At 31.6% G+C, this 15,920-nt stretch overlaps 2 protein-coding genes across 3 annotated transcripts; one reads left to right on the plus strand and one right to left on the minus strand.

Moving 5' to 3' along the window:
• Window positions 1-2,035: 2,035 nt before the first annotated feature.
• LOC111310983 (putative purple acid phosphatase 20) lies at window positions 2,036-5,482 on the minus strand. 2 transcript variants are annotated; one of them, XM_089758139.1, is made up of 5 exons: window positions 4,347-4,364; window positions 3,641-3,932; window positions 2,937-3,511; window positions 2,746-2,834; window positions 2,036-2,389 (listed from the first exon to the last, which is right to left on the minus strand). In XM_089758139.1, the coding sequence occupies exons 2-5, from the start codon at window positions 3,900-3,902 to the stop codon at window positions 2,206-2,208; spliced, it is 1,110 nt and encodes a 369-aa protein (XP_089614265.1). In that variant the 5' UTR covers window positions 3,903-3,932; window positions 4,347-4,364; the 3' UTR covers window positions 2,036-2,205. The 2 variants fall into 2 exon arrangements, with proteins under 2 accessions (XP_089614265.1, XP_022766099.1); XM_022910364.2 differs by lacking the exon at window positions 4,347-4,364 and adding an exon at window positions 5,208-5,482 and having other exon boundaries at window positions 2,093-2,389.
• A 6,098-nt stretch (window positions 5,483-11,580) lies between these two features.
• On the plus strand, window positions 11,581-14,907 carry LOC111310984 (purple acid phosphatase 22-like). The gene is made up of 5 exons (XM_022910365.2): window positions 11,581-11,881; window positions 11,995-12,286; window positions 13,298-13,866; window positions 14,028-14,116; window positions 14,533-14,907. Exons 1-5 carry the CDS (start codon window positions 11,711-11,713, stop codon window positions 14,762-14,764), a joined length of 1,353 nt encoding a protein of 450 aa, XP_022766100.2. The 5' UTR covers window positions 11,581-11,710; the 3' UTR covers window positions 14,765-14,907.
• The last annotated feature ends 1,013 nt before the right edge of the window (window positions 14,908-15,920 follow it).

Genomic DNA, 15,920 nt, shown 5'->3' on the forward strand with positions numbered 1-15,920 from the left:
TTTTTTAATTTGATCAACCAAAATCTTCCATTTTATGCTTGAATGTGCACATTGATACCACAATCTACTACTAATTCACTGGCTAACTCTTGAACAATGGAAAAAGCTTGAAAAGAAGAGTACCTTTGAAGGGATCAATGAAAGGAGTTGTATCGGAGAAGATCGAGGACTCGACGAGCTACTACATGTTTCTCTGAGGAATTTGGGGAATAAGCCATTACTGATCGGGAAAATAAATAACCTAGCTCCGCAGGTGATGATGACGATCGGAGAGCTCGAATTCCATATCGGACAGCCTCCTCCACTAACCGGAAACAATGCTACGGAAAAATGCGGACTTTCCCTCTTTTTTTCTTTTTTCTTTTTTTTTTTCAAATTTCTTGTCCTTTTACCAAGGTTAAAGAAAATAAGAAAAAAACAATGAAATAGTGGACCTGAAGCTTTTTATGGGCCCGAATCTCAAAGCTAAGGGCCACTGTTCCGCACGATTTGGGCTCAAGCCCGGTTGGATCGACACAATTTTGCCCATTCCTTTTTTTAATTTTATGTTTTTTTTTTTTTTATATTAAAAATGAGATATCCCAATTTAACTCTTTGAATTAAAAATATGCATTAACCAATTGAGTTACTCAAAAGCAGCTGTCTATGTCTTTCAAAATAAAAAAAATATGAACCAAACGAAACTTATGTACTATATTTTTGAATATTTTTAGATACATTAATATTTTTCAAAATCAAAAGTTTGCCATTTTTATTTTTTATTTTTTAAATCACAACTAAACATATATTTATATTTATTCATCTTTTAAGATTTTATTTTATTTTATTTTTTTGATAGTTTTTGGTAAATTTCCTCGAACAAAACCATCAATTACTACTATCTTAATGAATTGACAGCCCTATAATTAAGGTTCTAATTGAGCTTGACTCTAAATTAATTTGAACCTTAATACATCTTTGTCTGTTTCTGATTGAATTGATTTTATAACATAAGAACTCATGCTGATTTGGAAAATAAACAAAGTTTATCACTGCAAATATAAAAGGAAAAATTTTAAGCATATCACCCACAATTATTTTACTTTAATTAATTATTTATAATTTAAAATTATATAAAAAAAAATTTATACATAACCCACATTTATATAAGTGGTGGATCGAGATAGACAAATAGACATAATGTGAACTTTTTTCATTAAACAAAGTCTAGTAAAAAGATTTTTAAATTTGAATTAAACAACAAATGTCATTATATAAAAAAGCATTAATTTTTTTAAGAAATCATAAACTCATCTTTAAATGGTGAAATTAGTACTTCATACACAAATGATGGAATAAAATTAATCAAACAAATAACTTTTAAAAAAAAGTATAAGTTACATAACCTTTAAAAAATCAGCTTTCAAAAAATTTCATTTCAAATTGGTCAACTTAAGACTATAAATTTTAAAAATAAAGTGTTAATAATTTATTGAATTTATTGTTATAATTAATTAATCATAATTAAAAATTATGTAAGAACTATTAAAATTTTACATAAATATTACATTTATAAGTGTTAAATCTCTACATATTTTTGAATTATAATTAGACAATTATAAAATTATAATAATTAAAAAAATGTAAATGAAATAATTCTTAAATAAAAAGCCTTAACTACCCGACCTTACAGTGATGGTATCTCACAATCTAATTTTGCAACCGTGTGAGCAAATGGCACCCACTCATAACGTGACTAAAATGACAGCACCTGCGCGAAGAAGACAGGTCCAATCCAAGCGTCCAAGATACCTAGGATCAAGCCTCCCCCGCCCCAACCGCCATGTTTCTTGTCAGTGTCAGACTCTAGCTTCGCTTTGTCTATATAATTTTTTTATTATAATTGGATAAATATGGCAATTATATGATATGATTGACTCAAGATTATCACAATAATTAATAATGTTTTATTGATTTGTTTTTTGTTTATAACTAATTAAATAAACATGCAAACATAAAAAAAAAAAAAAAAACCATTAAAAATTTCAACCAATGTAGAGAATAATCTTTCAAGAAAAACCTTATATAGAAACTATATATTTCTATTCATTTTTCAATCTCCATGACCTCTTCTTTTTATTACATTGTCCTACGGTTCTACATTTTCTTTCTTTTTTCCAATTGTATCATTGAATCAATTTTAAGTTTCTAAGATACAAATACGCTTTACAGTTTACAAGCGGGATCGGATGAGAGGCTTGTAAACCAAACTGTGTCTGCAACAACTGAAACATCATCGTCGTTCCTATGCCATGTCCAGAGAGCATGGGTTGCGTTGAACACCTCAAGTTGTCCGTGCCCGAAGCTGGCTTCCCTGAATATTGACATTTCAGGTGTCGGATACATGTACCTGAACAAGATTAATTGATGGAAACTATTAGATTGCAAACCTGAAACAAATTTAAACTGTTCGATTGGTTCACTCTAATGAAAGAGGGAACAATAAGTGAATCTGATTTTGTAAAACTTTGGATCATACATGTATCTAATTTGTTGGATGGTGATATGAAACTTTCAGATACATAATAAAAGGTCATAAATTTGAAGAATTTTGAGTTGTAATTTACCGATTTTAACAATGTATGCCTTGACAAATTTTATAGATTCCATTAGCTGGATTAGAATTGACCAGCATTCACAATATTTTATAAGAGGTTAGAGCAAAAAAAAAAAAAAAATCTGTTCATCTTTGTGAAACCGACTCACTTGCTAGCTAGCCCTTCTCGGTTGCCACCGTCCCCAATTGTGATGTGCACCGGAGCGCAATTATCAACGTTTCCATCGTAAACACGAGTCTTGACATTGAAAGGGACAAAGAAGCAAATAATAAGTGTACTTCAATAAAAGATCGAAAATGACAAAAATTGAAGATGATGACGAAGAATGAGGAAGCTTACAAAGCGTTCATAAGCATGTACATGCCCAGCAAATACAAAATCGACACGAGCTTTATAAAGTAATTCTTCCATGAACTTCTTCATAAGAGTTGATTCAGGCTCCCCTTGGTGAGCGGTATTGGTGTTGTACCAGGGTGCATGGATAATCGCCATTATCCATGGAGTTTTTCCCCTGTCAATCTTCCCCAAATCATCTTGTAGCCACTTGAATTGATCCGAAGCAGGATCAAAATCAGTGTAAGAGCCCAGCATGATAACATGGACCCCCGTAACATCAAAGGAATAATACAAGTTGGAACTGGAACCGCTTTCCTCGAATGGCATGTGCCATCTTGCATTGTAGGATGTGAAGGGTGTAGAATGGATGACAGGGATCCTTTCTAGTTCGTGGTTCCCTTGTGTGACCATCCAGGGTCGTTGGCTAGCCAGTGGCTCGACCAAGCGGCCAAATGAATCCCAAAGAGGTTGTATAAAATCAGCATACGACAAGTCCCCTGGCAGCAACAACATGTCGTAATTCGATTGTCTTATGTGTTCGAGTGTTGTGTTTGTCCATCCTGTCTGTCCAAGATCACCTTGTATATATGTAGAGATAATTAAAATTCAGGTTTCTCTTTTTTGCAAGGTTTGTTTAAAAATAGAGAAAAAAAAAACTGACCAATTACATGACATAGATTTTCTCATGTATTGAACTGTTACATTACCTACGATAGCGAATTTAATTGGAAGAAGAGCTGGAGGGGTTTTGAGACTGAATTCACGGGTTGAATCCGAGCTGCAACGATAGTAATAAACCGTGTTCGGATTCAATGGACCAATGACAACATCATGAATTTTACCAGATTTATACGTAAGGTAACGATAGGAAGATGTACTTCCAGTTGCAGATTTTGAATATGACCCTGGAGATGTATCGTATTCTACTATTGCTGGAGCTGAGCCTTCGGTAATCCAAGATATCCTCATTTTATCAGCACCAACAACAGATGCATGCACCTGCAACGGCAATATACCATTAAAAAAATTAATCATTGACAATTAAGAGAGAAAAAGAGTTAGTGTTCAAGAGGAATTAATGTGCAAATTTGAATAAATATCATATATAAAAAGAATATAAATATTGTGTATACAATATAGATCTTTAACCCTATAGATTAATTTAAAGCAAGTATGTATATATATACATAAAAGATTCTATCTACAATAAAAATATGTCTAACTATTTGATGGGCATAAGTAATCAAATTTGTTAGTCATTTATTATAGGAAAAAAGTTGTGTCAATAAATTTAAGTGTGTCTATGTTTTTTTTTCTTGTCTTTACCCTTATTTGGGGAAGAGCGAAGGGGCGACTGCATATGCATAATAGAAAGCAAACGGAAAGAAAACAGAATTGGCGACTGTTCCATACCAGTAGCTGTCTGATGTGCGTATGTAATGACAAAAAATGGCATGAAATACTCACCGAGAGGAAGAAGACAACTTATAATGAGCAATCCAACGTCATTTAATTGAAAAAAAAAAAATCTCTACCATTACCTCCAGCAGTCCAAGAGACATGTCATTTTAGTCACGACTCTGGCCAACCACTTTGACTTAATGGGTTCTAAGTTGTCCTCATTTATTTCATCATCAAATAATTTCTAGATAGCAAAGAAATTAATTCCACCATTGAAATTAACGGATTACCAGAAAAAAGAGTTTACGTTTTCCTGGGTTTTGAGAACTGGGAAATAATGCAGATTTGGTTATCTAATCACACAGTCTAAAGCCCCATTCAAATGCAAGCTTGCAATATTATTGCAGTACTCCTTACAGGCAAATGAATCTATCTTCTCTCATTAACAGATTTCTAAAGTTTCCAGGGGAGTAAATATTCGCTCGGATTCTTCGCTTGGTTAGTCAACCGAAACTCGAAATAATTGGTAACTGATATATACCATAATCGGTTCAAACGTGGAAGAGTAAAGGCGTAGTCGATTCAAAAAGTATTGAATATGAGATCGGCTGGTCACGTTGTTCACGCAATTGCATTTGCACCCCATAAGTTTCGCTCCTATACGAAATTGGAAAAACTAAAAGAAGAAAATAAAACCCAGAGAATTGAGATAAAACAGGATTAATTTGATATATTTTTAATCATCCAGTTTTTCTCTTTTTCCAACCACATGAACAGAATGAGCAATCTCCTATGAAGAAAAATGGGAATTCAATGAAAGCAGGTAAAAGAAGCTATGAAAATTGGCATAAAAAATAATCTCAAAATGATTACCTGTTGAGGAGAAGTTGGGGAAAGCTCTTTTGGTTGAGGGATGGAAACGTCCTTGCGAGCAACGGGACGATCATAGCAAACAACGCAGCCAAAGGCCATGGCTAATACAAAAACTAGAACGGGCCCTTTAATAGCAGCCATGGCCGGTTAGCTAAATAATGAATATACACCAAGAACAAGACGATCAAAACACAGAGGGAGGGCAGCTAGCTATAAGAATTTTACTTAATGATCTTTTTCCTAGTATGGTTCCTCGTATGAAATGGTTAATTGGATTGGGGCATTTTTGTAGCTGTTTGTCGTCATTTTATAACATCAGATGCCGACATTGGACGTTGAAAAAAAAATAGAAAGCAATCTGCCTAGACATATGGGACAATAGAGGTGTCAACTGCTGAGCTGCTTCGGCACACCATTTAACTATTAGTTCATTTGTTAATGGATTGTTTCCTCAACACTATTTTTAATGTATCGTGATAGCACGATGATAAAGGCTAAGAGTAAAGCTCAGCACGGTATATATCCTGCAACTTTTATGGGTTGTGTTTTGCCAAGCATGGCACTGCTTTTCATGCGGATATAGCAAGCACAATTTATTAATAAATTTTTAAAAATTTTAATTATTTTTTAAAAGAAAATTATTTATCATTAAAAATAATACGTGAAGATAAATGAAGTAAAATTATATAAAAATGACATATAGTTTACATGATTCCACAAAATGTTTATATTTACAAAATGGGCTAAAAAAATTTACTAAATAAAAATATTAAAATTATAATCTTAATATTTTAAAAAATACACGCACATATATATATATATAAATATTATAAAACATAATATTATTATTTTATTTTTCATCATCTATTGATTCCCTTATATAATATGTTGTTTTGTAAATTTATTTTATACTTTTCATCCAATAGCAATTTACTTTATTGATTAAATTTGTAGTTAACTTGAAATCTTAATTTATTTTATCATTTTACTTTTGATAATCATTAGTTAAATATAATTTATCTATTAATCATTTAAATATTTAATAAATAATTTTAATATAATTTTATTCTATAAATTGCCAACAAAATATCAAAAATAAAAATAATTTCATTGGAATATAAAAATTAATATAAATATACTCAAAGTTTAGGAGCCTACTTATTACAATTATGGGTTAATATGGCATGATTGGGCTTATGTGTCATGCTTTGCGAACTCACGTGTCACGTGTTAGTGTCACGAACCGAGACTTAAGCTCCAATCTACACAGCTTCAAGACCTGGGCATTCATTCATCCAGTATCTCATATCAGTCTGACCGTCACGATTTACATCCTTGTGAGATATTATTTGCTCTGACCCCTCTGACTTCACGATTTTGTCTTACAAAAGACACCTCATAAGGGAAAGGCGATGTAAACCCTTATATATCCCAGGGACCCTCCTTTTATGTTCGATGTGGGATTCAGGACTCCTCTTTAGGTCTGTGACATTCTTTTCCACCTAACCTCTTGCCCTCGTCCTGAAAGTTGGCCACTCTACCTATCTCCTTCGAGGCGTTTGGCATGGATCAAACGGTTTAAGACTGATTCTGATACCAACTATCACGGGCTCTGACTTTAGACTTAGAATCTGTGCAACTTTAGGCTTGGAATTAGCTCCTTCTAGCCTAAGTCTACTTAAAACACAAACGTGCGATTACTAGAATAATAAGAAAGACAGAATGCTCAAGTTTGAAAGAAACAGAAGAGCAAGAGAATTGTTGGAATGCTCTATATTTTACCGAAGTGAAAAATGTGTATGATGGTGTACAAAGGAGGGTAAGGTGACCCTTTATTTATAGTTGAGGCCTCCAGCTACACTTATGTCTAAATCTCAAGATTCAAAGAATTACAATCAATCAAGTATTACACAGATTACATTCAATTAGGATTTTGCTCTCTGATTTTTAGGATTAACCAAATCTGTCAAAAAACTCCTGTTGATCTTGTGCGCTTTTAGAAAATCTCCTTGCACACGTCCCCTTTTGGGCCTTTCTTGATGTGATGCGGGCGTCTTGCAAGCTAGCTTGCATGTTGTGCGAGCGGCCTGGACTCCTCTCCAAGGTCTAGTGCGCAAACCCTCGTCAGTGCTTCTGGTGCACGAGCCTAAACCTCAGATGTGCGTGCTGGTGCGACTGGTGTGCCTGGTGCGCCCGCACAAGGTGTGACACTAGCATTGGCTTTTAATGTGTCTATGTTTTGCTTATCCATGAACTTAAAAATGTGTTGTGTTTTACTGATCCATGAACCTAAAATCTTTAGTCTAACATAACACATATATGTATTATGTTTGACCAACCCAATTACTTAACAATGAATCATGTTAAACATGACTTATATTATATCGAATCGTATCATATCATGGATTACCTATCATATTTGATACCTAAAAGAAGAAATATATGTCGACACGAATATATATATATATATATATATAAATATTCTTGATACATATAATATATATGAAAATTTTAAAAAATGCGTATTTAATTTTTTTTAAGTATGAAATTTTGATTTAATACTTGGTAATTTCTTATTACCTTTTTTCTATTTTTACATTGGCTTGGTTTGCATGCTTCTGTCATTAATTGTTTCCGGTGATTGGTTTGCGTTCAATATTTTGACCAGGCTTTTCCATCTTGCCAGTTTTAAAGCTAAACTCAGAGATTGTGCCCCAACCCTATTTTTAGTACTTATTTTTTTAAGAGACAACCCTATTCCAGACTTTAATTATATATGTGGAAAATTTTCCTTTTTTAGGAATTTATTTCCTTCATTCTGCACTTCTTTAGTTTGTTTAACCGTCTCTACAACATAGGAATTCTTCTAAATTTTCTTGGATATAATACTACTCTTTATATCGTATTTCTATTTAAACGAAAGGTAAATGTACTTAAAAAGAGAGTATGGATGTACTTCAAATGCAAAGTTGTCTGACATCCATTGTGAACACGACAATGTATAGCTGAAAAAGATAGCATAGGTTTTCGATTACGTATGCTTAATTGCCTTAACTAGTCATTTTGAAGAGAATATATAGAAATTGAACCAATGGTTTAAGCATTCTATTAATAAGTCATATGGTATTTGCAAATATCACATAATTTTTCAACACTTAAATTTGTGTAGATTTCTTTCCTTTTTTTATCCGTTCCTTAATTGATGATAATTTTGTAGATTTCTATAATTAAGGAAAAGGGGTGGGAAACAATGAGAGACTATAAAATGTAACATAAAATTTTATTTTTCTTATTTTTTTAGAGGTTAATATTATGAATGATTTTGAATTATAATAAAATATTAAATGTGATACATGAATTTAAATGTAATATCTGAATTATAAATATATTAATTAATATTATATTTAAAATATTATTTATTAATTATATATCATAATTTAAAATTAATTACATTAAAAATGAGTATCTCATAATTACATATTCATAATTTAAGTATTATATTAAAAAATTTTAAAATTTAAGTATCATATTAAATATTTCATTATAATTTAAAAATCATTTATAACATTAATTCATTTTTTTTTATTAAAATTTCTCAACTTTTCCTTCTGTATTATATTTCAAAACCCTTTTCTAAGTTAATTTGATCGAGTACTACTTCTAGCTATAGCATTTTGTCACTCCCAACAGCCCTAATTGAAATTGCCAAAGAGATCAATAATTCCATGAGTAATTGAAACATTAATTCGACTTTGAAGGGGTAAAATTGGGTATTGGGCGTAGTTAATCACTTTTGGACTACACAATTTTCATTAATTTAATGATAGAGTTTTAATGGGACTGTTTAACTTGTTCCAAAAGAATGCTTTTTTCAGGAAGTTCTTCATGAAGCATCATTTAAATATGATACAAAGGGAAATTGGACATTTAGTTAGGTCAAAAACATAAAATTAATTACTAAATAAAAAAAGTTGGTGTAAAATTATAAAAGTGATATCTTTTCAAATTCGATCACTTGCAACATTTTTTTTAAAATTATGACTTTATTTGTAAAAAAAAAAATGATATCCTTTATGTGCTTTATCATTTCAATACTCTAAAACACATTTTTCATGATTCATGACTCAATTACATATAAGAGTACAAGTTTTTAATAAGCCTACAATATTATTGAGTGTTTCAAAATTCATCAATATTCAACATTCCAAGATGAAACACATTGCTTTCCTATCTTTTGATGTCAAAGTTAATAGCAAATTAAATTGATGTTTGGAAAAAAAAAAATTTTTTTCACTTCTAATTTCATTTAGTTTGTAAATTTTCTTTTTTCTTTTCCTAATTTCAAACTTTACATCATCAACACTTTCTTAAATTATCATAACTTATAAATTACGAAAATATCATCATCTATGATCATTTTAACAAATTAAAGAAGCTTACTTAATTAAACTTTATTGTCTTAATTAATTATATTATTATCGTTTTTCCCTTGAGAAAAATTAATGCGGCTTAATCTGGCTAGATTGTTTCTTGCCTGACAAGTATACTAGTTGTGGAGACTCATTCCTTTGCTAACATATTAACAACGCTTTTATCCGAACGATATTTTTTAATTTAATTTGATGATAATCATGCGTGCTCACCCATGCACATATATACATATGTATATACTCATTGAATCATGATATTTTTTGTCTAGCGAAAGAAAAAAATTAATATTGCTTTTGTCATATCATATCACTTGGAATTGTAACTTGAAACTTGAAATCCATGGAAGTGTATAAATTTTACTTACATTAATTTTACCATACTACAATGGTAAATAGATTAAAATTTTTTTATCCCAACTAAATATTTGAAGAAGAACAATGACATTTTAACTATGATTTTTCAAACCACTGTTTTATATCCAAACATAATGCCAATCAACTGAAGCCTTTTACCATGCTAGACTCTTAATTAAAAGTTTGACTATTTGTTTATATGTAGCGATTAATAATTTTAGCATAATTTTGGCTTATTATTTATTCCAATGCTTTTTCTTGCGACCTTGGAGTTTTTAGGCTGCAAGGAAGCATTACATCTTTGGACTATGACTTCATACTTGAGCTCCAATAATTTCAATCTTTTCAAAAACACATCATTTCCCTGCTAAAGTCAATTAAATTGTATGTGATGATCAAAGTTCATCTTTTTTTTTTTTAATTTTTAATGGAATTTTAGTTCAAAAAGTGAATTAAATCATCAATATTCATGATCTATTAATAAAGTATTAAACTCTTAATCTGAATTATCAGATTTAATCAACAACAACTTCAAATACAAAAAAGAAAAAGTCAACTAAATCAATAGACATGACCAATGATCAATTGCAAAGCTTTTGAATTCCTTGCTACATTTTCATTGGATTAGCAGGAATATCATCTTAGATCATTGATTACGACTTAATTCATGAAAACCAATCATTAATCGACAAATTTCTCACAAAAGAACAGACATCTAAGTGGTCCACTGTCGGATAATTGGAGGCAGATTCTTTTATATGTTCTCGGTATTTAGCAAGTAGATGCTTAGCATATTCCAGTATTTACTTGTGAACTTGATTAAGTTTTGATTCAACTTCCAAATTTCTTTAGACTCCGAAACATCAACCATGTGATTAAGCGGCTGGTCCGATGTCCACTATCGCTCTTAAATTAAAATTCAAAGAAAATTTGGTCATCTTTAAAACGTAACTGGCCAAACCTACTCAGCGATTGATTTCGCTTTGATTCGTGCAGTCCTCGGTAGGTAAAGTCAGAAAAAAAAAAAAAACTAGAAATTTAAGATTCTCCAGCTGTGCAGTTTAACTTTTGCAATAAGTAGTTTTAATAGTAATATATTTCTTCGAGAATGAAAATTTTGTAAATCTTGAATTTTTTTTTTTATATAAAGAAAACCAAAGCTTATTGAGGAGAATTTGAAAGAAAAATTTGCAAGTTTATGAGAATTCTCCTTTTAAAAGAAACAAATGAATCATTTAGACTAATGCTTACCTCAAAGTTTCGAAAAGTTAAAATTAAACAACCCTTTTCGTATACTGTACACAATAGACATAAAACATCGTATTCCAACTAGGAAAATCTTTCCAGTGAGTTAAATGATTGGGGCGTATTTTTCAAGAAATAGTTGGTCAATTACTTTATTGTAAAGAAAAAAATGGTATATTCAACAAAAATAGTCAGAACTTCACCTATCTTATCTTTTCAAAAGGAATAGTTTTGCATCATTTCTTTCTAACTTTCATTCTCTCAAGCAAATTTGGGAGGCAAAGGCAAATTATTTTTTTATTTTTTTATTTTTAAATGTGTTCACTGATGCAATCATATCCAAAAATATTCCAATTGACTTACTTGACGCCATTGAAATCTAATTTTGTACATTTTTTGAATCTTCAACAAGCTCCAAGGATTCATTTTCACTATAAAACTCCAGCTCCGTTCAGGTACTTTGCAGCATCAAAGATGGAGAAAAAGCCATGGCAGAAGCATTTCTTCCCTCTCCTTTTAACAATCTTCTTCTTCTCTCCGTTCCCGTTACAAACCTCTCTTGCATTACAAGACGATTACATTCGACAGCCTCCTGGAAAAGTTGTCCTGACTCCACATCACCGTTCCCAATCAGACCCCCAACAGGTCGTTTTGGAACCACTGTTTTCTTATCCTCTTTCTTTCAAAAATAAAAACCAATATCCCAATTTAGTCCTTGAAATATATATTAATTTCCTCTTTTTTATCAATTATTGTAGGTACATATTTCTCTTGTAGGCAAATATTACATGAGAATCACTTGGATTACAGAGGATAAAGGTGTGCCATCAAAGGTAGACTATGGGAAGATTTCCGGAAAATATAATGCCATGGCCGAAGGAGAGCATACTTCGTATCATTACTTCTTTTACAGTTCCGGGAAGATACATCATGTTACGATTGGACCCTTGGAGCCAGGAACAACTTATTACTATAGGTGTGGTGGCCATGGCCCTGAATTTTCCTTCAAGACACCTCCACCAACTTTTCCGATTGAATTTGTTGTGGTTGGTAAGTAGCTTTAACAATGCATCAATCAATATGGTAAAATGAATAATTCATATAAAGCAATATGGAATGCAGTTATTCTTAATAACGACAAATCAGACTGCAATCGAATCTTGATTAATCATTTTAATAGAGGGAAAATAACTGGTTAACCCAGTTTTTTTTTTTTTTAAGCTTTCTTAGTTTCATATATAGGATATCCAAGTGCTTCTGTCTGTTTTCTATAGAAAGTCGGCTAAGTGGGTTGATGCTTTAAGGAAACGCTAAGTCCCCATGAAGGAAAACCAAAAAGTGCACACTTTTTACATTGTTAGTTACACAGCCTAGAAAATTTAGAATTTAGTATACATAGCTTAGGAACCCTGTTTCTCGTACGTTTGCTGCATAACTTGGAAACCTGATGTTTATGGCTTGGCTTGTTTGGGTGAACTTTTATGGGTACAAACCAAGAAACATATATACCTTATCTTATCACTAAATATGTGAATTTTTTAATCTGGAATTTAGTTCAATTAGTTCATATATAATTATATTTAAAAAATAACATCCATTAAATCTTAGATTTAAATCTTAAAACTTGTAATAATTTCTTGTATCTTAAGGCTATGGCTTCCTGTATATCCAAAAAAATATATAATTTTTTTAACAGTACTAGCTGCTATATACAAATATAGGAAGAAAATTTGTGAGGCCCATCAGAGAAAGGAACCTAAAAGCAACAACATTTTTAAGAATACTTATCTGGGGACGAATTCTATGCTTTGCAGAATCCAAGTCCCCCTATAAAATTATAATCCCTTCATCTTTTTTGACATATATAGCAAAAGTACATTGTGTTGGAAATATGAAAAAAATTTTAAAAATCGCTTAATATATCACATTAATCCCATTAATTTACCCTTAAAACGTCTAATCATGAAAGAACAGATGATTGGACCTTGCATGGTTTTTTATCACAAACAAAATTATGCTGAAAATGAACATTTCTGACCACCAGCTTTAACTTGTGTACAGGCGATCTTGGACAGACAGAATGGACTGCATCAACTTTAGCACATGTTGATAGCAAGGACTACGATGTATTCCTGTTACCAGGTGACCTATCTTATGCAGATGCACAACAACCGCTATGGGACTCATTTGGCCGCCTGGTCGAGCCATATGCTAGCCGCCGTCCCTGGATGGTCACGGAAGGGAACCATGAGATCGAGATTTTCCCAATAATCTACCCTCATGGTTTCCAAGCCTACAATGCTCGTTGGCTAATGCCATATGAAGAAAGTGGATCGACCTCAAATTTGTATTATTCATTTGATGTCGCTGGTTCCCATATAATAATGTTAGGGTCTTACACCGATTTTGATGAGAATTCAGACCAATACAAGTGGCTTGAAGCTGATTTGGCTAAGGTTGATAGGGAGAAGACGCCATGGGTTATAATGCTTTTGCATGCACCATGGTATAATACTAACTCGGCTCATAAAGGAGAAGGAGAAAGCATGAGAAAAGCTATGGAAGATTTGTTGTATGAGGCAAGAGTTGATGTTGTTTTTGCAGGCCATGTTCATGCATACGAACGATTTGTAAGTCACTTTCCTTTTTTCTTTATGTTTTATTTTGCTTACATGCAAACTTTAATATTGGTAAAATTCGGTATATATAATGAAATATTCTGGAGTATAAGAAAATGCTACAATACAAAATGACTACTAATTATATTTGATTTGTTTTCTATTTGTCGCAGACTAGGATTTACAACAAGAAGGCTGACCCATGTGGGCCGATCTATATAACCATTGGTGATGGAGGGAACCGAGAAGGACTTGCACTCACGTAAGCTATCTTGGACTAGAATCTTTAAAGACTGACCCATTTGTCATCAGTGTTGGCCCATCAAAGGCCCCCCTTAAGATCGTCGGGCTAATCCCTGGAACTCATAATAAATCTTGTTCTTAAAAATACCAAACCGATCTTGACCCAAATCACCGAGCAAAGTTAGCTCAACTTCCTTTACCAACTGCAAGATTTAGGGAAGAAAACTAGATTTTGTTTTGACATATTGTCAATCTGTTGCATTGAACCATTGATAATGAATCATAATTTGCTAGTCTTTTAAAATTTTGGAACATTTCAGTGAAAGGGCAAATTGTAATTCATGAATCGGATACAGAATTATACCTGATTAATGCTATATAAACTAAAACAAGGAACATGTTTATTGTGTCCCTGATGTGATAATCTATGTGCAGGTTTGAGAATCCTCCTTCAGAACTTTCGCTTTACAGCGAGCCAAGCTTTGGACATGGTCGGTTAAGGGTGATAGACGAAACGAGAGCACATTGGTCATGGCACCGCAACAATGATTCTGATGCATATGTTGCGGACGAGGTTTGGCTAGAAAGTTTAACCACAAGCGAATCATGTTGGACAAATACAGGAGACAGATCAGATGGTTCAAAGGTTAACAAAGATGAGCTATAATCTAAGATTAGATTTGATGATTCCTATATTCGTGTCATGTAAAATATTAAAATTCGTGTATTAGTATCATATTTTACATGATATTTATATGTTATAATTCATGTGACAAGAAAACATGAAATATATTTTTTAATTTTATTAAATTTATATGTAGTCATTGTTAAAATTTTAAATTGTATCATCATCGTATCTTTTATTTATATCGTGTTTGTATCATATTGACGCATCATGTATTAAATTATTAAATTTATTTTGGTTGTGAAATATATAAAAATATCTTGCAATTTCTCAAAATATAAGGTCACATAATTGACTTTTCATTCATTCCTTAAAAACAAAAAGACGCAAATATAAGCAAAAGTGAAGTTTGATCATCAAAATTTACAAATTTTCATTTCCTAATTCTTCTTAAATCTTGACTTCTTTTTTTTTTTAAAAAAAAAAAAAAAAAAAAAAACTATGTTTTGTGTACTTCAGTGGTTAGCTGTTTTCGTGAGAGAGGTAATGTCAAAAATAAATGGCTAATTTCGAGCAGCTTGATTGAAGATGGTGTAATGCTGATTTCACTAGCCAAATCTTACCTTTGTTAGATGGAGAGACGACTGTGGAGACATGGGATTAGACTTGTTGCAGCCCGTGGTTTGAAAACCCTTTTTTTTTTTTTTTTTGAATTGTCAAACCCTCTTTCCCAATCCTTATCGTTTGTTTTCCCATTTGGGTTCAAGTTGAGGAGCCTCATATATCCCAACTTGCCATTGTTGACACTTTTAATAATGAATTGACATTTGGTTGTTTTGTAGTTGAATTTTCTTTTCTCCTTTAACATATGCAAACAGGATTTTTTTTAAAAAAAAAAATTTTGGCTAGAGATAAGGATATTAATTTATCGGTTTACTTGTGCGAGTGAATGATTTAAATTTGCCAATAATCTTTTAATTAATGCAATGTTATTATTATACTTTTAGTTTTGAAGTAAATTAAACATTATACTTTAAATTTTAGTACAATTAAAAAATATTCAATAAAAATTTTGGTTAGAAACTATTTTATAATTACAAGCTTTCTTAAAAAATGGCAAAAAATGTCAAAAACCAATCTAAAAAATATAATGTGGTATTATAAGAAATAGAAAATGTCATAATGAAATAAAAATAAA

This window comes from Durio zibethinus, chromosome 1 (genome assembly GCF_047325235.1).
Source record: "Durio zibethinus cultivar Kanyao isolate XHJ-2024 chromosome 1, ASM4732523v1, whole genome shotgun sequence".
Classification (NCBI taxonomy): Eukaryota; Viridiplantae; Streptophyta; class Magnoliopsida; order Malvales; family Malvaceae; genus Durio; species Durio zibethinus.